This window comes from Vollenhovia emeryi, unplaced genomic scaffold (genome assembly GCF_000949405.1).
Source record: "Vollenhovia emeryi isolate VEMERY1.0 unplaced genomic scaffold, V.emery_V1.0 DF939282.1, whole genome shotgun sequence".
NCBI lineage: Eukaryota > Metazoa > Arthropoda > Insecta > Hymenoptera > Formicidae > Vollenhovia > Vollenhovia emeryi.
Genome location: NW_011967084.1, coordinates 32,256 through 47,020, shown reverse-complemented (window position 1 = coordinate 47,020; position 14,765 = coordinate 32,256). Strand labels below are relative to the sequence as shown.

At 43.4% G+C, this 14,765-nt stretch overlaps 1 protein-coding gene across 1 annotated transcript; it reads left to right on the top strand.

Annotated features, from left to right (window-relative positions):
- Positions 1 to 999: 999 nt before the first annotated feature.
- LOC105559247 (NGFI-A-binding protein homolog) lies at positions 1,000 to 12,499 on the top strand. Its single transcript, XM_012007399.1, has 10 exons — positions 1,000 to 4,224; positions 5,056 to 5,193; positions 5,700 to 6,067; positions 7,078 to 7,311; positions 7,966 to 8,216; positions 8,717 to 8,819; positions 9,902 to 9,972; positions 10,518 to 10,629; positions 10,734 to 10,790; positions 11,059 to 12,499. Exons 1-10 carry the CDS (start codon positions 4,101 to 4,103, stop codon positions 11,164 to 11,166), a joined length of 1,566 nt encoding a protein of 521 aa, XP_011862789.1. The 5' UTR covers positions 1,000 to 4,100; the 3' UTR covers positions 11,167 to 12,499.
- The last annotated feature ends 2,266 nt before the right edge of the window (positions 12,500 to 14,765 follow it).

Sequence of the window (14,765 nt, the reverse complement as noted above, 5' to 3'; positions counted from 1 at the left end):
ACGCTCGATTTGCGCGGCCGGCGCGGCGTCCGGTTCTCCGCCAGTTGGAGAACGGAAGTTCGACGCGGGTCCAAAATAGCCCGGCGATTAATGCAAGCAAACGGATAGATTTTTACAACGGGTCACAATGCGAACGAAATTGTACTGAATGACGAACGAATGGCGAGCAAAAAGTCCACTCCGAACTCGCCGTGCCCTCTCCCCTTTACGACCGCGCTCTTTTTTTTTTCTCTCCCCTCGAAAAGCGCCGGACCGGTCGCGCACGGTCTCGTCCACAAAGAACGCGCGGACTCGCGATGACGAGGACGAGGACGACGACGACGACGACGACGACGCGGCGGCGACGGCGACGAGGACCCGGGTAGCCGCGCGCGCGAGCCTTCGGGGGTTCCCGCCGCGGTGGGATCAGGTTTTTCTCGCCGTCGCGACGCGCCTCTCCGCCTCCGGGCCGCGTTCGCGTTCCCGGCCGACAAAAACGAGCCACCCCGTGCCAAAAAAGTCGTTATGTAAATACGCCGCGAGAGCCCGGCCTAGAACCGCCGCCGCTGTTCTGTCGGTCACAGGTATACAGGGTGAGCCGCGCAACTCGAACGACAACCGATGACGATTTCCAGCCCGAAGGGCCGGGGACGAGCCACGGAAAAATGTCGCTGTAATCCCGAGGAGCTCGGCGATCAATTTTGCGCACGTAGTTTTCTCAGCAAGTCTGTCAATTCTGTATTTTACGGTATAGTGAAAATGCTAAAAGCGAGCGGCTAAAAGGACAGTTAGAAAGAGATGAAGCTACTCGCTTTTACCGTAGCATTTTCACTGTGGTGTAAGATACAGAATTGACCCCCCAGTTGTTTAAATCGAGAGTGGATTTCGGTAACTTTAAGCAGAACTGGTCGATACGAATGAATGGTACATGGTATTGATACTTTTATAAATATAGACTTGTTAAAATTATTTTAAATTTTCGAATATTTGATATTTAGTATTAAAAGTTTTTTAATATTATTCCGACTGTCGAGGTGGATACTTGCCAAGTCTCCCTCGGTACGTTTGTTGCGTATTTTAACTGATTTCAACCGCAATCTGTTTAACTTATATTTTTGATACTTTGATACTCTGCTATTTAGTTTAAACTGTCTACTAATGGGCTGATGAGGACACTGTGTTGTCGCGACGTACTCTATTTCTTTTGAATTGTGTAAATATATTCTAGTTTCAATTTGTCACCTAAAGCTCGTCGTTGTTTTTTTTGGCCTTGACTCTCGTTATTTCGTTTTATCACGTTTAGTAGAGATAAAAATTTTTTAATATTACGTGTAATTCGCTCGAGGGCAGGACCGGCCCGCTCGAAATAGTACAATCGCCCCAATCGGTAATTCGCAGCTTAGCCCACGTCTCAAATTAGGTCGAGCAAGTATACGGAATAAAAATGCAGGATGAAAAATTATTAATAAATTCAGTTAATGCGGCGTGAAGTTGATGATGAGCGGACAATTGCGCGTGGTTTTATTTTTTAACAAAAGCTCGATCGAAGTGTTATCGCGCGGATGACAGGCTCGGCTAGATGATCAACAACGTGTATATCACATACACGCGGTATTAATAAAGACGTGAAAACGTGAATAAGATGTCAGCCACGGCGATATAAATAAATGGCGGGCGGCAATAATAATGGGAGCGAAGCGTAAAGCGGGAATCGATGCAAAAACCGTGGGGTGGAGTTCGCGTACTGCCTGCACGGTTGGGATTTTTCAGGCCAAGGTTCTCGCGAAAAGGCAAGATTTGCGAAAACCCGAACTGACATTTGACCCTCCCCCTCGTGCGACCGCGCGACACGCGCATTTTTGCCCGATAATTATATCCGGAAATGTAAAAACCGACGAAAAATATAATAGGACACGAAAAACGTTATATGTTATTTTCACCCGAAACCGACGAGTGCTTTTTACGAGATTTACTCCGATTCGCTGATACCCTTTGAAACAATTTTCTTCTCGCGAAAAATGCCGGTACCAACGGTTTTCGAGTGTTTAGCGATTAAAGATAAAGCTGCTTTTCGCAAATTATACGCCGGAGGGATGACAAGACATCTCTTTTTTACTGAATTCCAAATATAATTTAAAGATGGAAGAGACACAGGGAGATAGAATTTTAGAATGTCAAAATGGAAAAATGTCCACACGTCGGGAAGCGCACGATTGGGAAACGGTCCAAATTAAATAAAGATTCGACGAGGTATAAATCGTGATGTATAAAAGTCGGCGATAAATGAGACATAAATCTGGTTATAATAATTGGTAATTTCTTCATCGGTTAACTTTGCTTCGTATTTTCTTACGGAGTTGATATCGGCTCGGTCTTTTAAAGGCTTAACTACCCCGCACCGAGTGCTCTCCTGGCATGCTTCGGTCGGTGAACGCTTTCCCTCTTCATTTGCCCTCCTATCGCTCCGCCGATCCTGCTGACCCAAGCCAACTCTTCCACGTAGATCCTTTTTTCGCAGGTCGCGATTCGCGCTAGAAAAATCTCGCGGAACGAGTCGCCGTCGCCGTCGCCGTCGTCCCCGACAGCGGGGACTTATTCGCGGGCCCGAGTGGCCGCGATGCACGAGCGTGAGACCGGGACCCGGGCTCGTAATAAGACCCGTCGGCCAGTTTTTTTTCCGGCTCCTCTCTCTCTCTCTCTCTCTCTCCTTCCAGTCTTTCTCTACCTCTACGGCCTCTTTCTTCGGTTTTACCCCCGCGCCCTTCTCTCCCTCACCTCCTCCTTTCTCTCCAACGGCGGCACCGGTATTAATTTATACGCGGTACGTGTGTGCACGCCGCTTTTTCTCGCAGTTCCTCGAAATTTGCAAGAAACTAGTCGGACACTCCGGCGTCCCCTCGCTCGTCGTCCGAGGAGGCGAGCTCGCGCGATCGTTCTGGCACGATGGCGCGACGATGGCGCGGATGATCGAGGGTGATCGGCGCGAGGGTAGTGATTGCGATTATACACTGGCAGACTGAATTAATCTGAATTAATAACTTTCCCTAATTCGCCCAAATATATATGGTATCACTAACGGTATTAGTAATTTTATAATTTAACAATATGCAACAAAGGGTATAGATACCAGAGATACCGGAGGTACAATAGCGGCGCCGTTTATCCCGGGAAAAAATTCAGTAACGGAGAAATCTGATATTTTCAACCGTTTCTGAAAAAGTCCGACCGGGGTGAGTGATTAATAAATGTCGGCGATAAAACGGAGAGCACCGAGCGCTTCTTGATTCCCTTCTTGTCGCTTCGTGTATTGTTCCACGCCCAGGCTTTATTTCGTATTACTTGAGACGGTAGTGTCATGTTAGAAATCGAGATACCGCCCGATGTGTTACCGCAAGCAAACTGACTTAGGCTTTGTACTGGAACGTTATCAAAGCCTAATTTTATAATTTAACAATATGCAACAAAGGGTAGATGTCAGAGATACCGGAGGCACAATAGCGGCGCCGTTTATCCCGGGAAAAAATTCTGGATAACTTGATAACTGGAACGTTATCAAAGCGGACAGGTGAGATGTGTGATGCGCGCAAAGGCCGAATCAGACTAGCAATTGCCGACTCGGATTGGATTGGAATTGGCGATTGACGATTGACCTCCACCCAATGAGAGTCGATTAAATCGCTGGCTGCTTTGCTCTCATTGCCTACAGGACAATCGTCTTAAGAACAACGTCCCAGTAGATACCAACTAACACTAACGTTACGTCAATATTATAACTTCTTACTCGACGATGTAACTGTTACGTGCAACACGTGTTACACTTGTATTGTCGAGTGGGAAATTATAATAATATAATATTACTGTTAGTTGGCGTTTACCGACGTCTTATGTGTAAGCATCGCCCTTTAATTAGTTCAACCCAATCGCTCGTGGAACATCGTCGGTCGTCGCATCCGCCAGACTGTCTAATTGCGAGGCAATTGATTGTCGAACGGCCCACGGTCGCCGATTGTTACTGCGTCGTCGACGATAAACTGAAAAGGCCAAAAACCGCTGATCGCGGGACCGATTCTTCGCCGCTAATTGCGCCGCGGGCTCTCTCTCTTAATGAACCCCCTTAACGAATGCGGTGTGTGCGATTTTCAGTGGTGCAGACGTCCGTGCCGCAGAACGAGGCCGAGCTGCAGCTGTACAGGGTGATGCAGCGCGCCTCGCTACTGGGATACTACGACACGCTCCTCGAGATGGGTAAGCATGCGTCCGGAGGCACATCCGTGGAATGCGCGAAACATTTTCACACGCAGTCCCAGATCCCAGGGAAACATTTAAATTCGGGAGATATCTGAATAAGCAATTCTAGATCCGTAAACGCACAGTCTGGATCCTTGCGATCTTTCCTGGACGTCGTTGAGAAAAAAAAATATATCAGTGGGAATCACAGACTAAGTTTCTAGACGCTGCGAAAACGTCTAATCTTTTATTAATATACTATATGTTTAATTCAATTGACTGGCGTGTTAATTTTATTATCTGGCTGCACCTGATGGCTCATTTAGTATTTCCCCTGCGATGTAACGTTGAACTAATCTAACAGTGGACAATTATAGAATATTGATTGTTCAATTTGTGCGGTGCTAAAAATCCCTTGGAATAATCCTAGTGTATTCATTTTCTGTGAACTACGTGCTCTCTAAAGGTTTTTGGAGTAAAAATGGAACCATAGAGTGAATATTTCGCCTCATATGTTTCATTTTCGCTCCAAAACTGTAGAGAGCATAGATTTCTTGGGCGATTATCAGTCGATTTCTTCTTAACAGCGTCGAATTGAAGTTTACTTGAAACCAATTTGAAGAACGTGATTTTATATACAATCAATTCGTCTAAAACTTGGTACTCGGAAAGTTCCTCATTTCGAATCACTTACAATTTAAAAACTGCGGAGAACTCCGATGTTTCCGCGAGAAGAGAAACGATTCGAATTTAGAATCCGCAAGTTCAAAGGGGAGTGCGCTCGACGAACGACATTTATTCGTACTTCTCGAAGAGTGACTTTGCCTAATATCGTTGATGTCATTGTAGGAGGCGACGATGTGCAGCAGCTGTGCGACGCGGGCGAGGAGGAGTTCCTGGAGATCATGGCTCTGGTGGGCATGGCCAGCAAGCCGCTTCACGTCAGGAGGCTTCAGAAAGCCTTGCAGGAGTGGCTCACTAATCCCTGTAAAGTATCCACGCCTCACGCAATTCCGCGTCTCGTGTGCGAGCTTCGTGAAAGAGTGAGAACAAGATCGGCCCCATTTTGTTCGCATTCGATTTCGGTCGCAAAGTAGGTACCAAACGTAAGGTCTCGTCAAGTTGATTACAGATATGCCAGTCTCAGAGTGTACCTATTTAACGTTCCAGAGATATCGGGCTCCAAAAATTTCCAGGACATCATGCAGCGATGAAGCCGTCTGGACGGACACCAAGCATTTGTTTGGAATGGAGTGGAACTTTTGGAGCCCGATATCTCTGGAACGTTAAATAGGTACACTCTGAGACTGACGTATCTGCGATCAGCTTGACGAGGCCTTTCGTTTGGTACCTACTTTGTGACCAGAATCGAATGCGAAACAAATGGGGCCATTTGCCTATGGACACTTGTTCTCACTCTTTAAGCGTAAGCCGCGAAACACGACGAGACAAGGTCTCGTGCGCCAATTCGAAATTCTTGCATCTCCTCGCAGCGCTGTTCCAAACGCCGGTCGTGCCGACGACCGCCGCAGCCGCCGCCGCCGCCGTCGTCGCCGCCGCGGCGGCCGCCAAGAGCCCGGTCGCCGCCGCCGTGGGTTTCGCGTGCGCGAGCCCGCGACCGCAGATGCAGAGCCTGCCGACCGGCTTCGCCGCAACCTCCCAGGCCACCCTGACGCCGACGTCCTACGTGTCGACGACGCCCCACATGCCGCTGACGCCGCTGCCCTGCCGTAGCGCCAGCCCGGTCGTGCCGGTCACCAGCGTGTCCTCGGCGTCAGCGTCCTCCACGACCTTCCGCCAGAGCCCGAGCCCGAACACGTCCCTACCTTACGCGACCACTCATAGCCCCAATGTGTTACAGGTAAGGATTCACCGGTCGTCCGGCTTCGTTGCCGCCGATGAGATCGGAGGGAGATCGTCTGTCGAGTCTGTGATTCAGACTCTAGCTAGAGAATGATATATTGATAGAGCCGAGGTTTTCCGATAGATTCTATTGGTAAAGATCTATTGAATAGATTTACTGAAACATCTCCGATTAATTTGATCAGCTGATTAAATTCCATTGTTCCGTTGGAAATGACCAATCACATTTATTGTTGAGCAAAATTGACCTGAACTACCAATTGGAGATGGTGAGACCGGCCCACGTACTTTAGGATACAAAAATTACAATGACATAACAGCTACGTTGTACAATAATTTCCCACTCGACGATAGAGGAAAGTCCCCTATTAGGCTCCTAATACGAGATAACGGAGTTTCTGCTAATTGATAGGCATCGTCTGTTGGTTCCACCATGAATTTATTGCCCTTGGAGTGAAATCTGTTTAGTGAACAATGGATTGTTAGATCGTATGATCGTTGCGAAAAAAGATTTGCGGTTGAATTTGGACGTTGAAAACCTACTATCTCACATTAGAATCCTATCTCATGATGAAGGACTTTCCTCGGTATACGTTGCACCTAACAGTTACATTGTTGAGTAGGAAATTATATACGGAAATAAATGATGTATCAACAAGATCAGTGCAATTGAAATAAAATCGTTGGAACAACATCAGTATTAAAGCAAGAATGAAAATCATCAGGTAGTTGTCTTAATAATCTGGATATTTGGTTCAATGCTTAAAATTACAATCCATGGCAAATACAATTGAGCGAATTATTTATGTTTGTGGCAGCCCGTGGCGTCTACGTTTAATTCAAGCAACTTGATTTGTGTTTAATTCAACAGCATTTTCCCCCCGTGTAATATTAATGTTACGTAACTGTTAGTTCGCGTTTACTGGGTAATCATATGAGTTCGCGTCATTCTGGTGCGCTTTCTCGCCATTTTTATGCGTCTCATCGCGCATTTTGTTATGCGTACAGGTAGGAACGTGCGAGTCTTCGTGCGGTAGCGGAACCACGCCGAGTCCGAGCGGCGGCGGTGGTGGCGGCGGCGGCGGTGGCGGTGCACCTGCGAGCCCGACGCAGCCGACGCCGACCCTCCTGCAGTCACAGGTGCAGCGGCTCGCCGAGGCCGCCGAGAGGCTCGTCGCCACCATAAGGCCCCTCGATCCCAAACCCCACAACGTGAAGAAAAAACTCTGCAAGAACCTGGAGGTGATACGTTTATTTCCACCGGCAGCCGCGCTTCTCGTGCTCGAAAGACGAAGGCCCCGTACGTTCCCTCCGCGAGCAACCGCGCTCGCTTTCAACCGCCGGACGATTTTCGACCTTCTTCATCCCGTGGCACGCATAAACTAATTACTAATATTCTGCGGCACGCCAAAAAAAATATCTTCTATACTATTAGATTCCAAGGGAAGAGAAGTCAGTGTCGCTGACTAAATAGTTGCACAGAGAGAATTTTCTTTTAAGATTTACCCTGGAAATCACGTCGTGGGACAACATGGCGTTTCGAAGAATTTTATAAGTTTTTTTTTAATTTTACTATATACATTCTACTGGTAAAATTTCAAAAAACTCTCATAAAATTATTTGCCATGTTGTCCCATAATCGCATAATTTTCAGGTAAATTTTAGGAGAAAATTCTCTCCGTGTAGGTATTGCGCGTTTTAAAATTTCTCGTGGCACACTGTTTGAAAATCGCTGCGTTAAACGATGCCTCCGTGGGAAATTTGATGTGAAACGCAATTGCTTAAAGAGACTGTCAAATGCGGCGCTCTTTAATTTTAATTAAATTCGTAAATTCTAACGAACGAGCAATGCGAAATACCATAAGATTTTACAAAGCGGATTGCGTTTCGTTGCAGATGGTAATGACGATGTCCGACAGTGATCCGCGCAAAATGGACGAGATCCGGAAGTACGCGGCGATCTACGGCAGATTCGATTGCAAGAGAAAGCCGGAGAAGCCTCTCACGTTGCACGAGGTGTCGGTGAACGAAGCGGCCGCGCAAATCTGTAGATTCGTGCCTGCCCTCCTCACCAGGAGGGACGAGTTGTTCCCTTTGGCGCGTCGCGTCGTCCGCGATTCCGGCTATCACTACTCGAAAAGCCAATAGTAAGTAACTCGTGGAATCTACGAATTCGACAGCTCAAAATTCAGATTTCTTCTCATCCTAACTGCCTAAGGATACCAGAGAGTCTGTGATTTAGACTCTACACGGGGAGAGAATTGTCTTTTAAAATTTACCCTGAAAATCATGCAATCGTGAGACAACGTGGTATTTCGAAGAGCTTTATGAGAGTTTTTTGAAATTGTATCATACATTTACTAGTAATTATACTTGGTACATTTACTAGTAGTAATTATATTTAGCACATTTTACTAGTAAAATTAAAAGAAACTCATAAAATTCTCCGAAATGCCATGTCGTCCCACGGTTACATGATTTTCAGGATTTTGAAGAGAAAATTCTCTCCGTGAAAATTCTATCATATTTTTACTGATATTTCTTCCGATAAAATTTTGCAAAGTCCAACTCGACTGACAATGAATATGTAAAGTAAGTTCAACTTATAAGCGTACTTATTTAATCCTATCGCCCGATGTTCTTGCAGCTTGTCGATGTCGAGGCCGCGCGAGAACGGGGAGGAGACCGACGGCGAGCGCGCGAAACGCCGGAAGCTCGAGCTGGAGGGTGAGGGTGAGGACGCGACGCAGGTTAGATCACCCCGGCCACAGAAATAAATCGTTCACTGTGCACTGTGACCTGCTGCACTCGCATGGCCGCTAATCATTAACCGTACGCCCGCCGCGTAGAGATCGCCCTGCACTAACCATCCGCACTAATTTAAATGCGCGAAACCGAATGGACGCGAAAAAGGTCAAGTATAGTTGCAAAAACACGTGCATGGCTTGCGCTTCGTGCGATTGAATCGAGATTGCGTGAGATCTGTATGTCGATCGCAGTAGAGATCCGCCTGAGTCTTTTGCAATTTGCAACTGTATGGCGCGTACTGAGGCGCGCGTTTACTCTCTATTAGAGTTTAAAATAATTCTTGCTTTAAAACAGTTCAAATCTTTCGGTGTTTGGGGAATTCAGTCTTAAATTAAACGTTTTAATTTTAATTCTAAATTGACTCAAAAAATTTATCTCAGATTGAACCACGAATGACGTTTTCTGTATTTGATTTTAATTTTATTTTTATTAATTTTTACTTATTGTTGTTTGTATATGTCTGTATCTGAACTTAATTTTGAAAAACTGCTTTTCTTTTAATGACTCAACAGCATGCGAATTATTAATGTCTTAATATTTTTGCTAACAAAAGTTTACACGTCACGGGAAAATTTTGTTTTTTCTCTCGTTAACTTTCATCACTTTGCGATCCTGTAAATGCAATCATTCTTAGCAAAACTGAATTGGTCGTAGTTTCTTTTGCTTATACTGCATATACTCTTACTACATCGTCAATCTGCATGTTGAATGGATATCTAAGATTAAGACGTATGGGAATTCTTCATTGAAAAATAAAACTGAAAAGTTTCACTTTGCAAGTTTGTACTACATGTTGTTTTAGTAGCTTTGGCAAAAATCAGTCGTTCGAAAGTTTATTCATTCGACACGACTTGCTTGGACTCTACGCTTTGCGCCTGGTATCCCAAGTCGTGTTTACTTGTCGTTTATCTGGTCGTGCTTCTTCATGTACCCTACCTCTCGCACCTCTCCTTCGTTATTTTCCGTCTTTCTCTCACGCATCCAATTTGTTACTCCTACTGTCTGTAGCAGTTCACTGTTTCAGGAGGAATTGGATCTACGCTGTTCAGGAACAGATATTAACAATTCAATCACTAGGAGACCCAGGTCGTCGAGGTGATTATCCTTAGTCTTAACTGCGACATTTTTCACTCAATATATCAGCAAGATTTAAACAGAGTTCATGAACAAGAGAAAAAAATGTATGCAGGTGGATAAATCGTACTTGCAAGTCATTGACAAAATTAATTGATGGCAAGTTCTATCTTACCATAGTATTATGGTAATAAATTGAAATGTATAAATTTTTTAATTAAAATGCCCGAAAGAAGTATCCGCCACTTCGAGCATCTCTTAAAATCTTATTTAATTCGAAAAATTTAAATTTTAATCAATCTATGTTCATACGGCATTTTTTGCTTGCTTTGAATTCACTTTTTACATTGATAGTTATAAATACCCTTTAGATTGCCGCTTATATTTAACATACAAGTTATATCTATAATGATACAAAAATGTATGTAGATGCGGTGTCATTTTTTTCGAATTTCGAAAGTTGTGTCTCCTTATTCAATTTCGACTTATTGTGAAATATATTCGCGTTATCGCGTTTATCGTTACTTATGCAGCAAGAGTGCACATTGACGTTCGCATTGTTTCAGTCCAGTCTGGAGGAAGAAGAGTAATAATGGTATATTCAGCGCCAGCGTGGAGGAAATCAGCGACTCGGATAGCCAGTTCTCTTTCTCTAACGAGGAATCTTCGTCTATGCACGTACGTGTAATACTAAGAAAACGCTATATTTGTGTCGTAAAAATTCTTAACACCTCGGAGTTGAGGACGAGTGAACGGCGACGTAATGTCCGCGTATGTTTCAGGACACAAACGAGGCGGAGGCTGAGAACACCGACAAAGAAGGTGACTTCAATCTAAAGGTGAGCGACGAACAGGCGATTCAACGTCTTCGTTGTACCTTCGTCTCTTATCTCTCGTCATTCTTGCTTGGACTTTAGAAGAACCGTTTGCAAAAAAATCGCTAAATGTGCCACGCGAGTTTCTTTTCCTCTTTATCCGCTACGCCGTCATTTCCTTTTTGTTACTCTTGAATAATGTATGCTTCTTTAGAACGGTAGGAAAAACGGCAATAGACGTCACCTATTTTACTACGGCCGTTAATGGCTCGCACATAAATTATGTGTGTAGGTGATAGCCTCGCGCGGAGACAACATAATCGCCGTGGCGAATCCTGCGCTAATGGAATGCAGTCATCCCATAAAAGAGGAGCCGGCGGACGAGAAACCTACACTGTGATATTATTACTTAGCGTTTACTGCCGCTACCGATGTCTCGACGACGTGAACGGCAACTGTCCCGCCGTTGTCAACCGCGTGAACATCGTCCACGTGTGTTATCGAGAGCACGATAGCACTCGTGGCAGCAATCGTCGAAATAACATTCACCCGCTAGAATATGACGCCGGTTGGAACGACCTGTCTCGCTTTTATCCTTGTTCGAAGAAAAAACATCTACGACGTTATCTAATTCTAGCAAAATATAACGAAACCACGACACTGTATAGCGATTACGAACGTGAGAACATCTAGAAGGCGATAGATGAATAAAAATTAAGCCGTTTAAATCAAAAGGCCGTCGACTGAAGTATATATACTGTAGCATTATAAAATGTATATTATAAGCAAATGTAAATATAGGTAAATATATAAGGGTCTGTTTTTTTACATGCGCCGTTGCGTTGTAGCTTCATTTGAAGGATTCAGAGTCACCTCTCGCAGAGCGAGCGATCGATTTATCTTGTCCTCTGTATACGTTTTTATAAAATACTAATACCTACGTTAATTATTTTGTCAAATAACAATTACTCCTTGTTGCTCTCACGAAAAGATTATAAGGAACGGCTCTTTTACGTCTATGATATATCTGTTACGAACAATTTCTACACAGCGTTAAATATTTCAAAGAACAAAGAGGGATTTTCTTTTTCCCGTAATGTATCGAAAGTTCTCAAAAGAGTTTTTACAATTCGATGTACGATATTTAATGCCGCGCGTTACGACAGAATGTATAAATACAATATTCAACTCAAACTCTTTTAAATTAAAAACCCCGTCTTGAACCGAACATTTCTAAATTCAATTTTTTTTATTGCTGTTCTCCATTTAAAATAAAGGTGCAGGTCGAAGAAGAAACTAGGAATCATTTAGACTTCATCAATTCGTTACCCAACGGTTGTCAATTGTTTTATGTTAATTTTTTGTTAATACGCAGTAAATTTTTACGTTTGTATAGTGTAATTACGTGCATTATAGATGTTCTGTACTGCTAGTGAATACCGAAACGCAGACAATGTATACAATAAATTTGCAGCACTGCCAGTATTTTAAAATACGAGTATGCCCCTCCATATACAGGATGTCTCATTTGTAACGAAGATCATAAACATTTAACAGATTTAAGAAAACTTTTATCTCGAAACGTTATTTGTCGCAAATTTTCCGCATTAAGTATCGTTGTGATTCTTAAATTAATAATCAGATCAGCTGGATAGGAAATGAGAAATTCGATTGTACGTACCAGAAAGAAACCTGAGAGCGGCCGCGCCGGTTTTATGCGTCGTCTACAATGTATGAAGTAAGCCTGGAGTAAGGAGTAGAAGTGAAGAATCAATTTTATTTCTTACTTCTACTTCAGCTCTTACGCTTACTCTCGGCGAATCCAAATGCCATCGGCCAGTGTTACAAATATTTAAAAAATTAGCTTCCTTACACCAAAAGCTAAAAGTTATGGTTCTCTCTTACTCATTACTCCAAGTTTACTCCACGTATTGTAGACGACGCTTTACTTTATACCGTTTTCGCTCGGCTGATTTTAGCGCCTTACGCCCATTTTCATTTTTGAAACTACTCCGCTACATCCATTTTCAAGCACTGCCGATAAAGTCTCCACTTGGTGTGTGTCCCATAGACATATACATATATGTCTATGGTGTGTCCGCGCTACGCCCATTTTTCAAACGGGTAATACAGTGCCCAACCTTTAGTTGTGTTCCGTGCTGCATGCACGAAATGTCGGTAACACGAGAGTGTTATTAAATAAAATTAAGCAACCATCTACCAACCCAAAGTCGTCTAACAATTCTTTTTATCGTTAATCAACTAAGTACTGGCGATTCACATTTTTTCGTTGCTGACATATAAATTATACGTATAATTGCAAAATATAAAAACTTGCTGACAAGCTACGTCGTACTCCTTTTGTCAACAAAATTTGTAGTAGATTGTTCTCGATAAGCTTGATTTTCTATATATTTTATTATAACTTTGCATTTTCTGGTTATAAATGAAACGATGCCTCTCTTTCAGATTTGAATTAAATTTTTATCCGATAAAAACAGACCAACTTGTAGAGGCCCTCCACCACCTCTGCCGAATTCTTATCGGCGGTCCTCTTTTGTTTGCGTTAAATTGCGTTTTTACATTTTTATAACTTAATTAATTTTATTCACACTTATTTTGAAATATTCAGGGTGTATTCTTTATTTTGCACAAGTAGCAAATAACGTCAAAATGTAAGACACTTACCTCACCAATTTTCCGCCGTTGCCCGATGCCTTCTGGGCCTGCTCCTCCTCTCAGATTTCCTTGTTGCACTTACACAACACTCACTCGCAAAAATCATCGATCGCGCGAAATTTCGGACACTCCCGTACGCGATGTGAAATACCTACCACGAAACGCACGAAATATTATTAACAAATATCGCATGACTTTCTGTCATACTAATTACTCAAACTAACGACTTGTATTTTTCATTCGGAATAATGGATAAATCACTTTTGAATTGTCGATATAAAACGCAACGCGAGCATCGGAAGCATATTCTGCGGTAAAAGTATGTTATTAGTCCACAACGAAACGATATTTTACAATCTTTGTCATTCAATCTAATCCTCAAAATTAATTATGTGAGCGAAATTTCCAGCGATAAATAGTTGTTATTAATTGCGACAGTTAATCGGGATCATTTTCGATTACATTTACATAATGTAAGAACGTGCAACAAGTAACTATCTTTACTTCCTGTCCGTCCGAGTTGCAAAGAACGACAGAACAAGTTACAGCGCGATCGCTGAAGTTCGTACAAATTTCTCTCTTTTCCCGAAAATGAATTACGCGAAATCGATAGATAATTAAAAGCGAGTTGCGTAAACGAGATGTAACCACGACAAAATACCACGGTTTACATTCATAATTTAGATGAATTAGTCTCGTGAAATATCTAACGCGTTAATAAAGAGCTGTCGCCTCAACATGTAATTCGTTTTTCATTACAAGTTGTGGAAACTTAATAATTAATCGAGATACGTTACTTGTTACTGATGTGTACAAATCAATAGCGTTTTATCCTTATATTCATCGCGATCGAGTCTTGGAAACTAATAACACAAAAGTAATAATACACACGGAGCGACTCTCGCCACTGCTTGCCGGCTCGACGTTCGGCGAGCGAGTGATAGCGCAGCCGACCCTGCCGACCTTCGGGTACACATGCAATGGCATGCAAACATACGTCACCGCGCCGAAAGAAAAACAACTACGAACGTTGAGAATTCGAGCGACGCAAAAACACAATAGATTGTTTTTGACCGACGTGTTTACGGCGCTACGTCATTTCTTGGAATCCGTGCTCGGTTTTCGGCAAAGGTGTTTACGGCGCCGTACGCAGGATCATTCACGCGACGACAGTCGAATTGAACGATTATGCCCGCGCCGCTTCGCATATACGTATATTGTTCTTTCTTGATACGCGTTCGCGACAAGTGCGGGAAGAGACCGCGATCGCTCTCTGTGAATAATCAATGATCGATATCATCGTGCGATCGTTGAATTCCC